Source organism: Cercospora beticola, chromosome 1, assembly GCF_033473495.1.
Source record: "Cercospora beticola chromosome 1, complete sequence".
Classification (NCBI taxonomy): domain Eukaryota; kingdom Fungi; phylum Ascomycota; class Dothideomycetes; order Mycosphaerellales; family Mycosphaerellaceae; genus Cercospora; species Cercospora beticola.
The window spans coordinates 781,622-797,510 of record NC_088935.1 but is presented as its reverse complement, the minus strand read 5'-3'; the positions used below and the strand labels follow the sequence as shown (position 1 = coordinate 797,510).

At 53.6% G+C, this 15,889-nt stretch overlaps 5 protein-coding genes across 5 annotated transcripts; 3 read left to right on the top strand and 2 right to left on the bottom strand.

Moving 5' to 3' along the window:
* Positions 1-942: 942 nt before the first annotated feature.
* RHO25_000335 (uncharacterized protein) lies at positions 943-3,393 on the bottom strand (the record flags this gene model as incomplete). Its single annotated transcript, XM_023592953.2, has 1 exon — positions 943-3,393. One exon carries the CDS (start codon positions 3,391-3,393, stop codon positions 943-945), a length of 2,451 nt encoding a protein of 816 aa, XP_023458964.1.
* Positions 3,394-6,463: 3,070 nt separating this feature from the next.
* On the bottom strand, positions 6,464-8,477 carry RHO25_000334 (uncharacterized protein; the record flags this gene model as incomplete). The annotated part of the gene is made up of 5 exons (XM_023592952.2): positions 6,464-6,926; positions 6,981-7,152; positions 7,204-7,386; positions 7,621-8,205; positions 8,261-8,477. The coding sequence occupies 5 exons, from the start codon at positions 8,475-8,477 to the stop codon at positions 6,464-6,466; spliced, it is 1,620 nt and encodes a 539-aa protein (XP_023460185.1).
* A 334-nt stretch (positions 8,478-8,811) lies between these two features.
* On the top strand, positions 8,812-9,534 carry RHO25_000333 (uncharacterized protein; the record flags this gene model as incomplete). The annotated part of the gene is made up of 1 exon (XM_065602006.1): positions 8,812-9,534. One exon carries the CDS (start codon positions 8,812-8,814, stop codon positions 9,532-9,534), a length of 723 nt encoding a protein of 240 aa, XP_065458078.1.
* Positions 9,535-9,981: 447 nt separating this feature from the next.
* RHO25_000332 (uncharacterized protein) lies at positions 9,982-11,725 on the top strand (the record flags this gene model as incomplete). Its single annotated transcript, XM_023592951.2, has 5 exons — positions 9,982-10,144; positions 10,191-10,433; positions 10,488-10,748; positions 10,809-11,029; positions 11,084-11,725. 5 exons carry the CDS (start codon positions 9,982-9,984, stop codon positions 11,723-11,725), a joined length of 1,530 nt encoding a protein of 509 aa, XP_023460186.1.
* A 2,745-nt stretch (positions 11,726-14,470) lies between these two features.
* RHO25_000331 (uncharacterized protein) lies at positions 14,471-15,043 on the top strand (the record flags this gene model as incomplete). Its single annotated transcript, XM_065602005.1, has 1 exon — positions 14,471-15,043. The coding sequence occupies one exon, from the start codon at positions 14,471-14,473 to the stop codon at positions 15,041-15,043; it is 573 nt and encodes a 190-aa protein (XP_065458077.1).
* Between the last annotated feature and the right edge of the window lie 846 nt (positions 15,044-15,889).

Here is a 15,889-nt window from a genome sequence, read left to right as displayed (position 1 = left end):
AGGAAAGAGCGATTCGTCAGACCGCTTCTGTCGAATACCAAAAAGGCGGACGTAAGGCTGGAAGGAACGATTGTTCTGCGTGCGACGCAAAGGAAGCGAACCCGTAGCAAGGTACATGTACATACAGTAGCGTAGAGAAGATAGATCTCATTCCCTTCCCTGCGTCATCAATCGCCGCTTTGAGCAATTCTGTGTGGTACAGTTCATGCAAAGTTGAACTAGAAGAGAAGAGAGGTCAACTCTGCGCCGGTATCGCGCTGTTCACCACGTATGAGGTGCAAACGCACAAATCCCCTTCTAAGAGATAGAGAAGTCATAAGTCACGAGTAAAATAATATTTACATTTTACATCTATCAAAGTCGTAAGAAGCACTACTGATTACTCTTCTTCGTCATCATCAGCTCCCCGCTCCAGCTTCAGCTTCAACAGAAGAATAGAAGCGTGTCCGGAGCGCGCCGATGATGGTTAAATAATCTTAGTTCAATCAGGTAGGGCAAACCAAGCGCCAGATTTGCTGCTTGATATTGGGTATCTCTTGAAAAAGCACAATAATCCAAATTGATGGAGATGGGGGAGGCCATGTACGTCCTCCCAAAAACGAAAGAATCCACAACAGAAGTCCAGAATGTTTGGACTCTCTTGTTGCTTTGCCAACCAGTTCGCGCTGCGTTGGGCTTTGTGGTCTCCTGGTCCGAACGCGGTAGCCAGTGAGAGCGAATGTTGTCGTGAAGAGACGACTCTTTCTCTGTATTAGATAGCACGCTGCCGTTCAGGCAGCTGCGCCAATGCTGTCGTGATGGTGATGTCGGTGTCGATTATGATCGAGTCAATAATGTCATTCAGGTCGTGAGTGTGTGAGGAAGGGGCGTCAGAACGTGACTGCCGTTGTATGCAGATGTAATCGTCGAGCAGAAAGAAGTCTCGTGATGGTTGCTGGGAGTTTATGCCATCATTGGGTTGATGAGCCTCGTGGTCCGGCGTCCTGCCATCATGGCGCGGTGATCGGTCGGATACAGGCCTTGGACGCCCGCAGCGTGCGCTTGCACCCGCATTGCAGCCAGCGCATGACGTTCGCAGTATACCCGGCTGTTGATCTCAAAGTAGTCGTCTGTCAAGATCACGCGGCATTGCGAGCAAGTGAAGCATCGCGGGTGGTATTTCTTGTCGACAACACCTTGCCTGGTTGAGGTCGTGGTTTCGAGGTATTGGCCTTCGATGCCGCGATTGCAGCCATGGCATAATGAGTCGTTCTGCTCGTGGTAGTGATGCTCGCAGTATGGGTGGTTGTTGATGACGTAAAAGTCGGCCGTGAGGAAAGGCGCGTCGCAGGTCCGGCAAACGAAACATGCCTTGTGCCATCTTCCTGTGAGACGTCCGTCTGCAGCCTTGACAGATTTTCCTTCAATCATGTGCCCGCAGCCACGGCACATAGCCTTGTGCGACATTGTTGGACGACGAGCATGTCGTCGTTGCTGTGGCTGTTCTGGAGTAGGCGGAGGTTGGGAAGTGCCCTGCGGTGCAGCTTTCATATCACCTGCTTCTGATGGGGCTCTGGACCCGTAGTGCGAGCTCGAATGGCTTCCCGTCTCGTGGCCGTCTAACGATGGCTCTTGTGGAACCATTGGGGATAGTTGCCTATTGACTGGATCTACACGAGGTACCTCGACAGGAGTTCGTGTTCTCAAGGGACTCGCCTGCGCTGATGGGACCTTGAAAGAAGCTTCTCTTGGCTCCTGGCCTGCAGCAGCACGATGTGGAAGCATATTTGGATCCATGGGCGATTCCAGAGCATAAAAGTCCTCTCTCTTCGCTGGCGTCGGAGGAATGGGCGCATGGCGAGTAAAAGCTCGTGGTGGTGACGCTTGTCTTGGAAGCTCTGCACGTTCACCAGGCTTCTGCTGAGCTCGAATGTTCAACCCTGCTGGGCGCAACTGTTCGTCGTCTTCCGGCTTGCTGAGGGCATTTGCAAGTGGAGACAATGCCTCCACACTTCCCGCTGGGCTTGGACGTGTGCTGTATGTGTGATCAGTGTAGTTCGATGAGTGCGTCGTTGAGATCGTCGACGCGTCTGACTCCGAAGGCGCGTGACTGCTCTCAAGCTGCATATATTGCGACACCGGCTTGGGCACCGGAGGCGCATCCTGAATGCGATGATCTGTGCGCAAAGCATTCCTGCTCTGACTTCGTAAGGGTAATGGAAGTGCAGAGGGCGGCGGGTTAGCCAAGGATGGCCTGCGCTGCGAGCTGCGTAGGGCTGGTTCACTTCGCTGCTTCGCTAATGTTTGTAATCCTGACCTTGACGTTTCGGGAGCAGGAGAAGCTGGATACGAGTTGTTTGAAACGAGCCCGGCGGTTTTGGGTACTGACGCGTCTTCTGGTTCCGCGCTGAACTGCTCAAGGAAAGTTGGTGAAAAGATTTCTTCGCTGGGTCGTGATGGCCGCGGTGGCGGTGTCGCCTTCTTCGGTATGCGACTGATTTCCGACTGGCTGTGACTCGTGGCAGGTGTCGTCGGCCTCGAATGAGTTGATGAGGCAGTCGCAGGGCGATTTGCCTCTACCGCGCTTGGCCTCCTCAAATTAGACGATGCGCCTCCATCTTTCGATTCAGCGCTGCCCTGCCGCTTTGCTGCAAAAGGACCACTCTTCAGCATGTTCAGCCGTTGCAGCACATTCTCGCCTCCGTTCAACCGTGGACTCTTCGGTTCATAGCTGTAAGGATCCTCGACTGTGAGATTATGTTGTTCGTTGCGCGACGCGGCCCTTGACTCAGCGCGTGAGGGCGCTCGATCAGTTGCTGGTGTTCTTCTTCCATTGCTGGTCGATGGCCTGCCGGGCGTACTGCTGCCTGATGTTGGCCATGGAGGAAAAGCACAATCCAAATTCGCACTCAGTTCCGGGCTTGGTGGTCGCTGATCAAGATGCCGGGGCATAGGACTGATAATATTGCGGAGGCTTGAGAACTTGCCACCACTCGACGCTGGAGTAATCGGTGCCTCAAACTTTGGATGGGGGCTCAGAAAGGACTGATTCGCTGCCGTAGCATTGATCTTGGGCAATGCGATCCGCGAAGGCTTTTTGCTGAGCGTCGGGCCTCTACTGGGTGTCTGTTCCTGCTCTTCCCTGGTGTGCGCTCCCGTCGCAGGCGGTGTGCTGCTCGCATCATGTTGGCGCAGCTTGAAAGGGTTGCTCAAACCTGGTATGCGACTCTTTGGCGGGCTTGGAGGGGGAGCTGGAGTCGGAGCCGGAGCTGTGACTGGGGCACTTTGTCCAGAACACACATGGTCCGCCAATTCTGATATCTCAATGTCGATGCCACATGTTGAGCACTTGATCGCGGGCAGGAAAGAAACTGGCCGCACGCCATCTCGCGCAAGAGTGGCAGCCAGTGACATTACAACTGGATCGGTTCTCGGTGGGTGTCGTTCGTGGTGTTGAAGTGGTGTTGCTGACTCGTCGGTGTCCTAGAAACGCGGTGCACCATCGCAGGCCCTCGGTATCGTCGATGTGGTTACTGAGGATAGCTCACTCTCCTCGGCCTAGCAATTCGGTATATTCGCGCTCACTCCTCCTAGCTCGCAGACCTGGATTGACAGACAGAGCTCTCTGCTGCCGTTACACACATGTACAAGGGAGACAGTGTGAGACAACAAAAGCATAGCAGTGCAGCTTGCTCAAGGTTCGAAACACCAAAACGGTTGCCAGATCGCAGACAGCAAGCCACACAAGCGAAACCATAATCCAGACTGCGATCAGACAGCTCCCAACGAAGGGCAACGCCGTAACCCAAGGAGGCGTGATGGCGACCACACATAGCGCTTGGACGGCCTGGTGCTGGCGAACGACAGTGCCGAGCTTGTGCCCTGGTCGGTCGGTGGTCCCGAGCCATTGCGCTTAAAGAAATGAAGCTGATCAAAGCTCCGGCAAGGGGCGCACGTGAAGAGACATTGGGAGCATCTTCCTGGCGGAAAGGTTCACCTGTCAAATAATGTTTCAACGCCTGCCATCGTCATGCCGTGAAGCATCGTGCTCGTCGCCGTCTGCTTCCTCAGCTGCGCGCTGTGGTGGGAAGTCCTGTCTATTCTCTCCGTAGCTAGATGCGTACAGCAGAGCCTCCGCTTGGACTCTTGAAGACCCTGGGGGTGACTGACCACGTTAGCGTGCGCGGTTGAACGACGGTGAGGGCCGACTCTCGCAGCAGCTGCGCTCAATTCGGCAGGATGTTCGGGCGGGCAGCCAGTAGTGCGCGCCGTCGAGCATGCAACTGGTGGAGAGACGTTTGGGAGATTTCGACATTCGAGCATCGTGGCGCCTACTGCCCAGTGCGTCCTGCTATCACACCAATCATCTTCGCGCTGCCATCTTGGCCTTTATTCCCGCACACGAGCCATTCCTCTCTTCGACAATACAGAACGCCGCACTGCGACGTCACGCGTCTCATCGCGCTGCCTGAGTCGGCATGCAGTAGCAGCCGCGGCATCACCACAATGGAAAGACGATAGACAGGAGGACTACGTGGTTGTCGTCATTCCAAAATACCTCAACATTCCATCGAAAATCGCAATATCAGCGCTGTGTGAAGCCGCATCCGAGCAGTTTAGTGATGCTCCGGGATATCGAACATCTACCAGGGCACCTGTCTCGCCGTGCCAGGATGATTTCGCCAGACTCGTTCCTGCGCCAGACAGCAAGTGAATTGGCGCGGGTGCTGTACGCGTCGGCTGAAAAACTTCACGAAACTGCCGCAGTGTCGACGTTGACCGCAATTCCCATCGCGACTTTCGGACTGCATCCCGGCCAGGTGAGACGGTTATGGCACCTGTTCATCAGCCCAGTCATCCCCCAACGGTTCGCATGTTTCACAGGCTCTCAGCAGCGATCAAGCCATTGCATGTCAAGAGCTTGCCCATCTAGCCTGCCTTGCGCAGGTCCGTGATGGAGAATTTGATGAAGCGACTCAAAATGCCATGTGGACATCATGCGACCGCAGTGACCATTGTCAGCAAGCCATTTCTATAACAAGCTACATTGGACAGGCTCATCACGTTGCCGGCCTGTGATCGATCATCTTGCATGAATTTCCCTCAGTGATGAAGAGCAGCGGGAGACGCGGCACAGCATTTACTCAATACGAACATGACTTGAAGGACCCTGATGTCTCAGAAGATGGCGGACATACCCTGTCAGTGTTTCGAACGACACCAAGATCTAGACTATGACGCTCCAAGTCGTCGGGAGAGCAGTGTTGTTCTCCTTCCAAGTAGGTTCTTCCGTGCAGTCCACCAACTGCAATCAGAACCCAGCCGCTTGGAGCCACTGACGATTCCACGGGACATGAGACAACAACCACCAACTCAAAGTGCCCAATAGCACGATAGAGTGCTGTAAGGCAACACAATCGCCTATTTCTTCAGCCCTGATATGCGAGGAAGTGGTTAGATTCGGAAAGTGCTAGTCTCTGCATCCGTCACCAGGAACAGACTCCTGAGCACGGGAGCGTAAGCAAAGTGGACGTCGCACAGTCCGAGACTCTTATTACCCAACACGTAAGACCAACCTCTTGTGCTTACAGCCTCTTCTAGAACCTCGACGACCTTCGCGATGCCATTGACCTCCAACAAGCAGAATGAACACGCTGGTGTTGATGATAACAGGAACATGAAAGTGAATCGTAAACTTGCGCACAAGACACATCCAACTCTCTTTACACTCAACGTTCAATATTCCAATTCCGCCGGTAAGATAAACGTTCCGTGCAGAAAAGCTTCATAAATAGTCTCACCGGGACGCACCACTTCCTCTGTACGTACAGTACGACCGAAGTTGTCAAGTCAAAAAGCGACCCCACAACTCTGGTTCTGGTACCGATATGCGTTGACATCAAACGTCTGCTCCCACTACCCACACACCGGAACAGTTCCTATAGCTGTTTCGTCCCACGGAGAGGACACATTCAAGAACCTCTTCAAACAACACCTATGCGTGATGCGATGCCTGCCCTACAGCGAGCGCCACAAATATCATCGTTCTTTCAAACTTAGGAACCGTGTAGGCTTTGTATAGTATTGCATTCCGTCCGCTTTGCCGTATAGTGGTCTCATGCTATCGGGCAGCAACCACGATCTTGATGACACCTGGATCGATTGTGAAAGACGATCAGCATTCGATCTATGGATATTCGAACTCCTTGTCACTTCCGGGCCCTATCATCGAACAACCCTGACGAGAACAGAAAATGGAAACACAGCCACTGCACAGCACATGCGGGAAACGAATCACGTTCTTCATGTCGTAAAGTTGTCTGTCTGCCGTTGTCCACTGCTGAAATTCCCTCTTCCGCCTTAGCCATCCATTTTCCAACTTGGATAACGGTCAGCCAAGAAGAAGAGTTGTACGAGCAACTCCTTCCTGCACATAGCAACAGTAATTTAGTCACTGATACAAAGTCGCAGACTTCGGATTCAGCTACCGCCTTTGCTGCTGCTGCGAATTCAAAACCCTCGCCAAACCCCTCAGCGCGTCCATCTGATTTACAGCCTGGCTTCCTTGGTTTCTGAGCTTCTCCCTCTCCTCCAGTACATTCGCAGCATCCGCCAAAGACTTCTCCGCCACACGCTCCGCAGTTTCGCGCGTCGTGCTGAGAGTATGAATCCCGTGGGCGAACTGATCCACCGCGAATTCCAAGTCTTCGGAGATAGTTTTCAGCCGTGATTGAATTGTCCCCGGGTCGGCGACTGTGGCTGTTGCATCTTCCGAAGAAGTTAATTGTTCAAAGATCCTGCGTTGTGGACTATCGAGTAGGTCCGGATGCACTGGTGATAGACTTCCCGTTTCGGCAGGTTGTTGGTCTTCGGTGCTGCTGGGCTGTAGTGTTACAGAAGCCGCCGATTTTGTTAGAGCATCCCATTCGGCGCGCTCTGACTTTAATCTACACAGGGAACCGTCAGCTGCTATAGGGACTCCGGGAGACTGTGATGCTTACCGTTCTAATTCTCGTTCCAGCTCTTCAGCTTTTGCAGCATTGGCAACATTTCGAGGGTTTGCTTTCTTGCGCAGAGGTATTTGAGGCGGAATCGACTCGTCCCTCGAAAACCAGTCGCTCAGTGTTCCGTTCGTCATCAGGCTTTGTGACAGCTCTTCTTGAATGACGTGCGCTAATAAAACATCAGTCGGCCGAAAGATGGAGGGGAGATAATGTTACTCACCTGCTTGCTGCGCTTGAAATTCCAGCATTGCCGATGGGGTATTCTGAGTTGGAGGGTGAGGTTTTGGTGGTAACAGTCTTGTCCCGCACCACCCAAGCAGAGATCGCATGCGGCGAGGTTCAGTGATGTCTGCAGATATATGCTTGTAAAACTCGTTGGCCGGAACTTCGGTATGCGGCAGAGCTGAAAAGGCGGAACTCTCGTCAGTAATTGTTTCTTGTATGTCCCCGTTCGTGATCTGAGGTTCAGCGGTAGACATTGCTTGGTCTCCAGAAGCGCTGTCAGGCGAGGAACCGGTCACTGTCGGCTCCACCGAAGGGTGATTCGACTGAACTGTTGTTGTGTCTGACAGCTCTGCATGCAAAAGCACCAGGTGAGGAGCTGCACACCCATTTTTGAAAGAAATGATCGACTTACCGTTGCCTCGCCCTTCGTCAATAACACTACTCGCCCGTTTCCCACGCATTCCTGTGCTGCTACGCCGATGGCTTTCCGCACTCGTCTTGCGCATCTCCTTGTTTCGCCGTTGAATGGGGGTATCGGCAAAAGGTAAAGAAATTTGCATCACTCGAGTCTCTCTTCGCTCCTCAGCTGGCTGTGATCGCTTCTTCTCCACCGTAAGAGGACGTCCTCGCCCCGGACTTGGTGAACGATCCGCATTCTCGTGCGACTTTGCGTAGGCTCGCCTGTGTGGGGAGGGTTGCGCTGCTGCTTCTGTCGACTTCTCATCTGACAGGCGTTTGCTCCGTCGGGATGGCTTCTCGGTAACTTCGCGCTCAGGTGTCGTTGGCAGTCGTCTTCGCGTCTTCTTTTGCGTGGTTTTCGGTGCTGGCTCCTCAGCTGGAGGCTCGGCCTGCGCAGGCTCTTCCTTCTCCGCCACTGGTGCACTTTCAGCTGCTGGTGCAGCTTCCAAATTGCTATGAACAACAGCATCCTGGGTGGTCTTCTTCCGCTTACTGCTTTTCCGTGCGAACTGGAAGTCGTCTGCTTGATCGGTATATTCTGCCCAAGGTCAGCGCCAAAATCCCACCTGTGCTCCCTCGCAGCGTGTCCCTACCTTGCCGTTTCTTTCTACTCGCAGCTTTCTTAGGTTCGCCATCTTGTTGTTTTGTATTTATCGTGGTCGTCGTGCCTCCATTGACCTTCGCCTTCTTCGCCGGTGGTTCATTCTCGCCGTTGCCCTCGCCCGACAGTCGCGCACTGCGTCTTTTCTGAGTAGCGCCTCCGTTCATTCCAATGACTTCTAGCGGCGCTCGTGTCAACACGATTGACATGTCTTGGGTCCAGGTTTCGGGCAGGTCGCGTGGGTGTGCAGTCGCGTGCGCGAAAGCTTATCGTCGCAGATCGAGTCGTCGCGCATACATATGGAGCGTCAATTGAGGAAATTTGCGCTCGCCGGCGCGTCGTGCGACTTTTGCTGTAAGGATGGCCTCGCGAAGTGGTCGTTGTCTGTGCGGGTGCGGCGGTGGTCTCGTGTTTACGTGAAGCTGGGATGTTGTGGTCGCTGCTGCCCAACAGCCAATCATGGCACAGCACGCCTCCATACAGCTCGAGCTACGATTTTGGCAACACTGTTTGTCTGCCACACGCACCGCACTTGACAGCAAGATGGGACCGCAAGTGATGCAGCACCCGTTGGTGAGGGCCGATGGATCAACGGTGTTCTCAGATGGTCTCTACACCGTCATCGCCGGTGTCAATGGGCCCGTTGACGTGCAACGACGAGATGAATTGCCGGAAGAAGCTGCAATCGAGGTCAACTTGCGGCCAACTGCTGGGGTCGGTGGGCCGCGTGAAAGGTGGCTCGGGACAGTGGTAGCATCCGTTCTCAAAAGCATTCTGCTTGTTCACATGCACCCGCGAACACTGATCCAAGTCACGCTGCAAGTCACGAAAGAGCCAACCATGAAATTTCGCAAAACGCCTACAGACATCTCGACCTTGCCCGCATTGCTGAACGCTGCCTTCCTTGCACTGGCCGATGGAGGACTACCGCTTGCGACGACGATGAGTGCTGTTCTGGCAGCTGTCGATGTCGAGGGAGAGATCGTTGTGGCGCCTGATGAGAAGACCATCAAGAGCAGTAGAAGCATACACGCTCTTGCTTTCGACAAGGACGGTGAACAATTGCTCGACCAATCCGCAGGGAAATTTGATCTAAACACTTGGAGCAAAGTCGTAGACGCAGCCCAGCAGACTTGTGCTTCTGCTGTTGCGACTACTGGCGAGGACGCGGCAATGGCCAATGGGGTTGCGCAAGGAGAGCCGTGGTTGCGGCAGACTTTACAAGATCAAGCTGCGAGTGCAAGTGCGTGGCGTGGAAAGACCTGAAAGATGCTGGGATAGGCAACAAGCACCTTTCATTGGCAGCAGTCGCACACCGAAGAGCAGCCCCAGATGTTGACTTCGAACCGGCTGCCGCAATCCTGAGAGTAGGATAACCCACTGGAGCCCGGCGGATGGAGGTCACAGACAGTGTGCTCGCCACATAGAGCCTGCTGCACCCGAGCAGCCACTCTTGGCCACGTGCGATGCTAGGACTCTGCGCAGGATGTGCACACTTTTAGCAAGCCATCGAGGCTGTTGTGTTTGCTCGACAAAAGGAGTGCGCACTTACATCAACAGTAGGTAGGTGGCGAAATCAAGAAGCTTGGGAAGGTGCTGAGGAAGTCGCGATGCACGCGCTCCTTCCTCGCACGGCCAGTTCTGCCTCCATCTCATCTGGCACCTCTTCGTCCCACATACACATTCTTCATACACTTTTGATACATCCTAAACATGGGCGGCTCTAAGAGCACCAACGCCTCCATTCAGGCTTATCTGACACCAGTCACCTCTCCAGTCAAATCTCCGGCTGTAGAGACACCTGTGGGCGATGGCTTCACTGCCGAGGAACTTCAAGAAGCTCTCAAACCCAAAGCCCAAGAGACATGGCATCCGGGTAAGGAGCATCTTGGGTTGCTGTGACAATCGCTGATTAGGCAAAGACTTCGAATACATGGACATGGAGATCAGCGACCTCATCGCAGGCCCAAAGGCCGTGACCTTCATGGGACGAGTGGCTAATATCTTTGATGTTGCCAACTCATCCCGGACACCACGCTCCGCGAAAGGTTGCGTGAAGCTGTGTGTGAAAGACGGCAGTGGTGCGATCACAGTCCGTCTGTGGTATGCAACACGCTTGCCAAATATCCGCATTGGCTCTCTTGTGTCTGTCTGGGTCAATCACAGTATGGCAATCTGTCGCTGAAGCGCTTGCTATCAAATGCTGATATGTGTGACAGTCAGCAATGGCGAGAATGGAACACTATCAAGCTCAAGTGCACCACTATTCACTTCAATCTTTCCTGAGCGCGACCGGAACTGTCATATCATGCTACACGAGAACAGCGACGACGGCAAGATGTATCGTACGCCGCGTGAATACAAAGACAACGTACCCATCAATCGCCTCATGACTCTAGAGACATTCATGAACGGAGGCTACGATGTGGTCGATGCAAAGTTGCTCGTGGTCGTGAAGAGCATTGGCGCGAAGAAGAAAGGTATCGCTCCCTTACCGCTCACCGATTTCAGCCACCTGATAGTATCTGACGCGACAATAGTGACCCGCAAGGACGAAAGCGTCACGGAGAACTTGAACCTACAAGTCCACGATGATACTGGTGAAGCTACGCTAGGCTTATGGGGAACTTCGGCATCCTCTCCTCTCGCAACCCAAGCTCTGGAGCACAGCGATGCGTCAAACAATACCGCGAGAGAATGCTGGAAGCCAGGAGAGACGGTGTTGCTCCTCCAAGCACCAGGTTGGAAAATTGGACGCAACGTAAGTCAGAAGCTGGCCTCTTTTCATCTTGCTGCAATGGTTGACATCCTCAAGATCTATCTAAGCCTCACCTCCGCCACAATCATCGACGTTGATCCAGCCATTCCAGACGCAGCTTGGCTACGCAAATGGGCCCTCCGGCTTCGCACCCGCGAAGCTATCAATCCGCCTTTCCCACAAGATATCTTCTCAGCCGACGATGTCCGCGGAAGCTCGCTGCGCTGCTTATACACGATCGGCGACCTGGATGAACTCGCACGATGCTCTCAGCCAATTGAATCAACCATCTTCCAAGGATACCTTAGTCTCCTCATCACAGAGTTCAAACTACTAGACTATTGGAAACGCCAGATGCTCCTATCTGGCGAATGCTGCAGCATCCCGATCTACGCAAATGCTCTGACAGCGAAATGCAAAGGCTGCGACAAACAAGTCACTCTACGCCTCAATCCGAGGATTGTCGGGCAAGTCATTGACGAGACAGGCGCTGTAGCCTGCGGGAAATTGCTTTTCAGCGACGAGGCATGGAGAGATCTTTTAGGGAGAGGGCCAGAAGATCTACTGAGAATGAAAGCTGAGGAGATCGAGTATCTTCATCATCGCATTCTGTTCACTCGGGTCACATTACTCTTTGGCTGGTCAGGAGATGAGACGGTGGCTGGCGGGAGGATTTGCGTGCTTGCGGTCGAGGAGTGAGACGAGTCGTTGGCTGCCATCTATGACGATGTTTCGAGCGGTGGGCTATCTTTGCTTGTGTTCACGAATATTCTGATGGGAATGAAGTTGCTATGTCTGGTCGCTTTCTTCTCCCGCTTCGATCTCGTGGTCACGATCTGGCTCATACTTGCCAGCTGCTACACAGTGCTGTACTTCGGTACACGCTCACCGCTCAAAAGATCAACATTCTATCTCTCTGTCATTTCTCATCACTACAAGTCGACTGAATGTTCTAGGCCTACCGAAGCTGCGGCTTAGGCGTCTACTCTCAAAATTCAATACCATCATCTCTCCGTCACGTCCAAGACATTCGCAGAACCAATGCTGTGGCACCTCCCTGCAGAAGCCACCGACTCCTCATTGCAGAACAACCACGGCTTGACGAAAGCATCATCGTCAGCAACTCATGCAGGGCGCTTAGGGTGACGCACACGTTCATGCCACATATGAGGCTCGTGAAGCCGAAATGTCTCTAACGTTCCTTCAATCTCAGAATCGCGATGGCAGGACGTCCTGCTGACAATGCGCGTTCGTCTACCTCCACGCCGAGCAACGTCAAGTTCTTCAAATGTCCATTGTCATATGCGCTTTAGCCCCCACGTCCCAAGTGCGACAACTCATCTTTGCGGTCTTCGTGCATACTCTCCACCATGGATACACCGCTCGGCCCTGGTCTGGCGTGGCAGGACGACGTAGACGGACAGGAAGCGAGCACCACCTTGTCTGACGAATCCATCAATGAAGGCCGTCCACGACAGTCATCGATGTCAGAAAAGCGCACTGGTTGACGCCGTGCGGCTGAAAATCGGACCAAGATGAAACGGGCAGGGCAGGCAACAAAGAGGAGGCTCAAGCTCGCGCATCGGACAAGGATGCGATCATCGGCCAGCGGGTGTGGCTATCTGCCGTTTTTGAGTTTCGACGGCGCCATGTGTCGTGACGCATGGCGGGAAATCCTTTCCTGACCTCTTCGTATCTCCAGAGGCGAGAGAGCGAACGTGGGAACGGTGATGGTCCTCTCGCGTTGCTGATACACGTGTGAATGAGAGAGAGGCACAACCGCGGCTTCCCGAGTAGCGATCTGGAAAGAGAAACAAGTGTATGCGTATCATTGGGCTATCGATCACAAGGGTCAACTGCGCGGTCGTTATAGGGATGAGATCCTCATGCGTAGTCGGCAATCCTTGCTGAAATCACCAGGACTGGTCCTTCTCCTCACCTCTACTACGTATTTTGATAGGCGGATACTGCTCCGAGATGCGCGACGTTGTTGTTACAACCGCGGCGCTTCGAGGGCGAGCGTTCGCACTTGATGGCATTGTGACAAGTAGAGACGCCGTTTCTGTACGGAAGCAAGAAACGACCCGAGTGTTCCGAAGGCCACGGAGCTGAGTCCATCATAGGCTACCATTGCAGTAGTAGTTTTGGTAGTGTGCGCTTCTCCCGCTTCGGCACCCTTCGATTCCTGCTGATGAAGCTGCGGTCTGGTGACCCAGCAGCGAACCGCTCTCTTGGAGCAGAAAAGGTGGATATTGCAGATGATGAGATAATTGGCAAGGGTGATTCGCTGACCGCGGCCGCGCATCGTCCACTCTCGGTCTGGGAAGTGCTGAATTATTACAGCACGCGTAGATGGATTTTGCCTTTGCCTTTGCTGGCTCTGCGGGGTACCCTTCTTTTCTATTAGTTGCCGAGCTTTGCGTGAAGAGGCCGTCATCTGATAATTGCAACACCGTCATGGGCCGTCACCTCCGTGCCTAGCCTGATCGGAGTAAGTGGCTTGTAATCAATGCCGTCTTCATTGTTCGAGAACATGCTCGCGAGTAGTGCGCGCAGGCGTGGTAGAAAAGTGCAGGAGAGCCGCCGATTCCACAACTGCCCTTCCTTCGAACAAAGAACCCACAACGGGAAGGCGGCAGTGGCACCTCGAATTAGCACAGCAAGAGGCAGCAGCAAGTACTCTTGTCACTACTGATCTCCGCGACCCGACAACGGTGTGCAACAGAAAGCTCAGGCACTGGCTCCACATAAACCGTGCAATCGCCCTTCTCATACGCACACAGCGCCCAGGGTCCACACAGGCACTCAATTTCCTCTTGTCGATAAAGAGTAACGATCAGACGCCCACCTGGCCGACGGTAGAAGAAGCCGAATCGTCGCTGCTAGCTGTGCCTCACTAGCACAAACATCGACATATCGCAAATCACAAACAAAGACCAGCCCACGCGGCATTGTCACGACAAGGAGACAAACAAGCCAGGAGACCGTCTCGTGACAACGACGTCAACCGCCTGTGCATCGCGATTTTAATTCAAGAAAAGCGTGGGCGTGCTCCAGCGCGCGACCCGGCGGCAGCACAAAGTACAGCGAGCCACCAGCCAGCATAGACGCGCAGCTCGTTTGTCGGTTATTAGTCTCCATTCACGACCCACCGCTTGGCTTGCATCCATTTCCAAGACGCAGGCGTGCATCACTTCCGCTAGTGGTGCTGCGAGGTGTAACGACCAGACGCACTTTGGGGAGCTTGCTCGTGATCGCATGTCTTCCAACGCCGCCACCAAGCTGCATTCGCTCTCTGCTACTGCCACATCATCAGCACGCTCGCGGCCCAACACCACGACGACAACCACGACCGCTCCTGCCCGAGGACGTTCACCCACCCCCGGCTTCTATTCCGGTTTGGCTGCTCCGAGAGGGATGCCTTCGCCACGCACCTCGCCCGCCATGAGACCAACTTCACCTCTGTCGCCTGGCTATAAGAACTCAGGTCACTTCGACGGTTTCCAATCACCACCACAACGACCAATGCATTCACGAACGAGCAGCGGTCAGCACCATCACCACACCCAACAGCAACAGCGACGAGCTCCGAGCAACTCGCTGCGGTTGCCGTCACTTCCGAGATTCCATCCCGCGAATTTCCCATCTGCGCAGAGCAGTCTCAATTCCACGCCAGATGTCAATTCCCATGCCTCCTCACCACAACCGCCAATGTCTCCGAGGCAATACCAGCGACTGTACAACGATGCACAGAAACAACTGTACTTCAATCATCGGGAACTCTTCTCCACAGCCGTTGGTGGCAAACCAGTCAGTCCACGATTGCAACCTCTAGGAAGTCCTGGACCTGTAACGCCACTGGAGCTCGAGGGTGAAGAAGGCTACCTCATCGCTGGCGCCCGGAGCATGAACACCTCTGCGGCAACGCCTTCAGATGTCGCAGAGAAAATGGTCAAGGCCGAAGTTCAACGTCAGCGAACCTCGGAAACTGGCAGCCTGAGGCAAGCTTCACGATGATGAACCTGGATGAAGTTCAACCTTCATCACCAACGAACCTCTTCGTAATGTGCGCGCGTGCAGTACAACCACGAATACGCGACACTCTCGGCCTTTTCTGGTACACGACAATAGCATAGCGAGGTCTCTTCATCATGGTCCTCGCACATTGGGCACAAGGCAAAGGCGTTTTTATTTTGTATCGGCGGCGTAAGGAAAAATACCCCTCGAGACCACAGAATGGAAGGAGGTCTGGAAGACGACGACGTCGACGGTAACCCAGGAGGTTAGCCAGAAAAAGAATATTCCACAACACACAGCGGTCTTCGCCATCAACGAGTCCGCTATTCCCTTGGTTCGGCAAACGGATTCCCTTTGGTTCTACATTTTCGGAATACGGAATGTTATCTATAGCGGAGCGTTTCTGCTCGCAGCTCGTGGCTCGTTTGCATCACGCAGGCTGGCTTTGTTCCTCTACGCGCATCATCATCTGGCGCTCGTCTTTTCTTGGCATTAGCTTCTGTATGTACTGATATGGTTGTACGATGTCAGACCGAAGCGAGTCGGATACAGATAGCTAGACAGAGAGATGGATGAAGCATCCAGTCAATGTAGATGTACAACAGCAATTGAAAGAAAACCTCATCATTGAGCCACGTTTCTGAGCATGTCGCTTGGCATCATTTGCATTAAAGTACGCTTCTACTTGCATGCTTGTCATTCTATGGTACTGGTTGTTGATAAAACCTTCCTGCGACAGTAGCAGTTGGGCTGCTGTGGTCAAGCAAAAGCACGTCAGCGAGCAGTTTTCGCAAGCATGTTCCTTTCTGAGCTAAGCTAGTACATAGGTAGCTGGCGCTGGCGCGG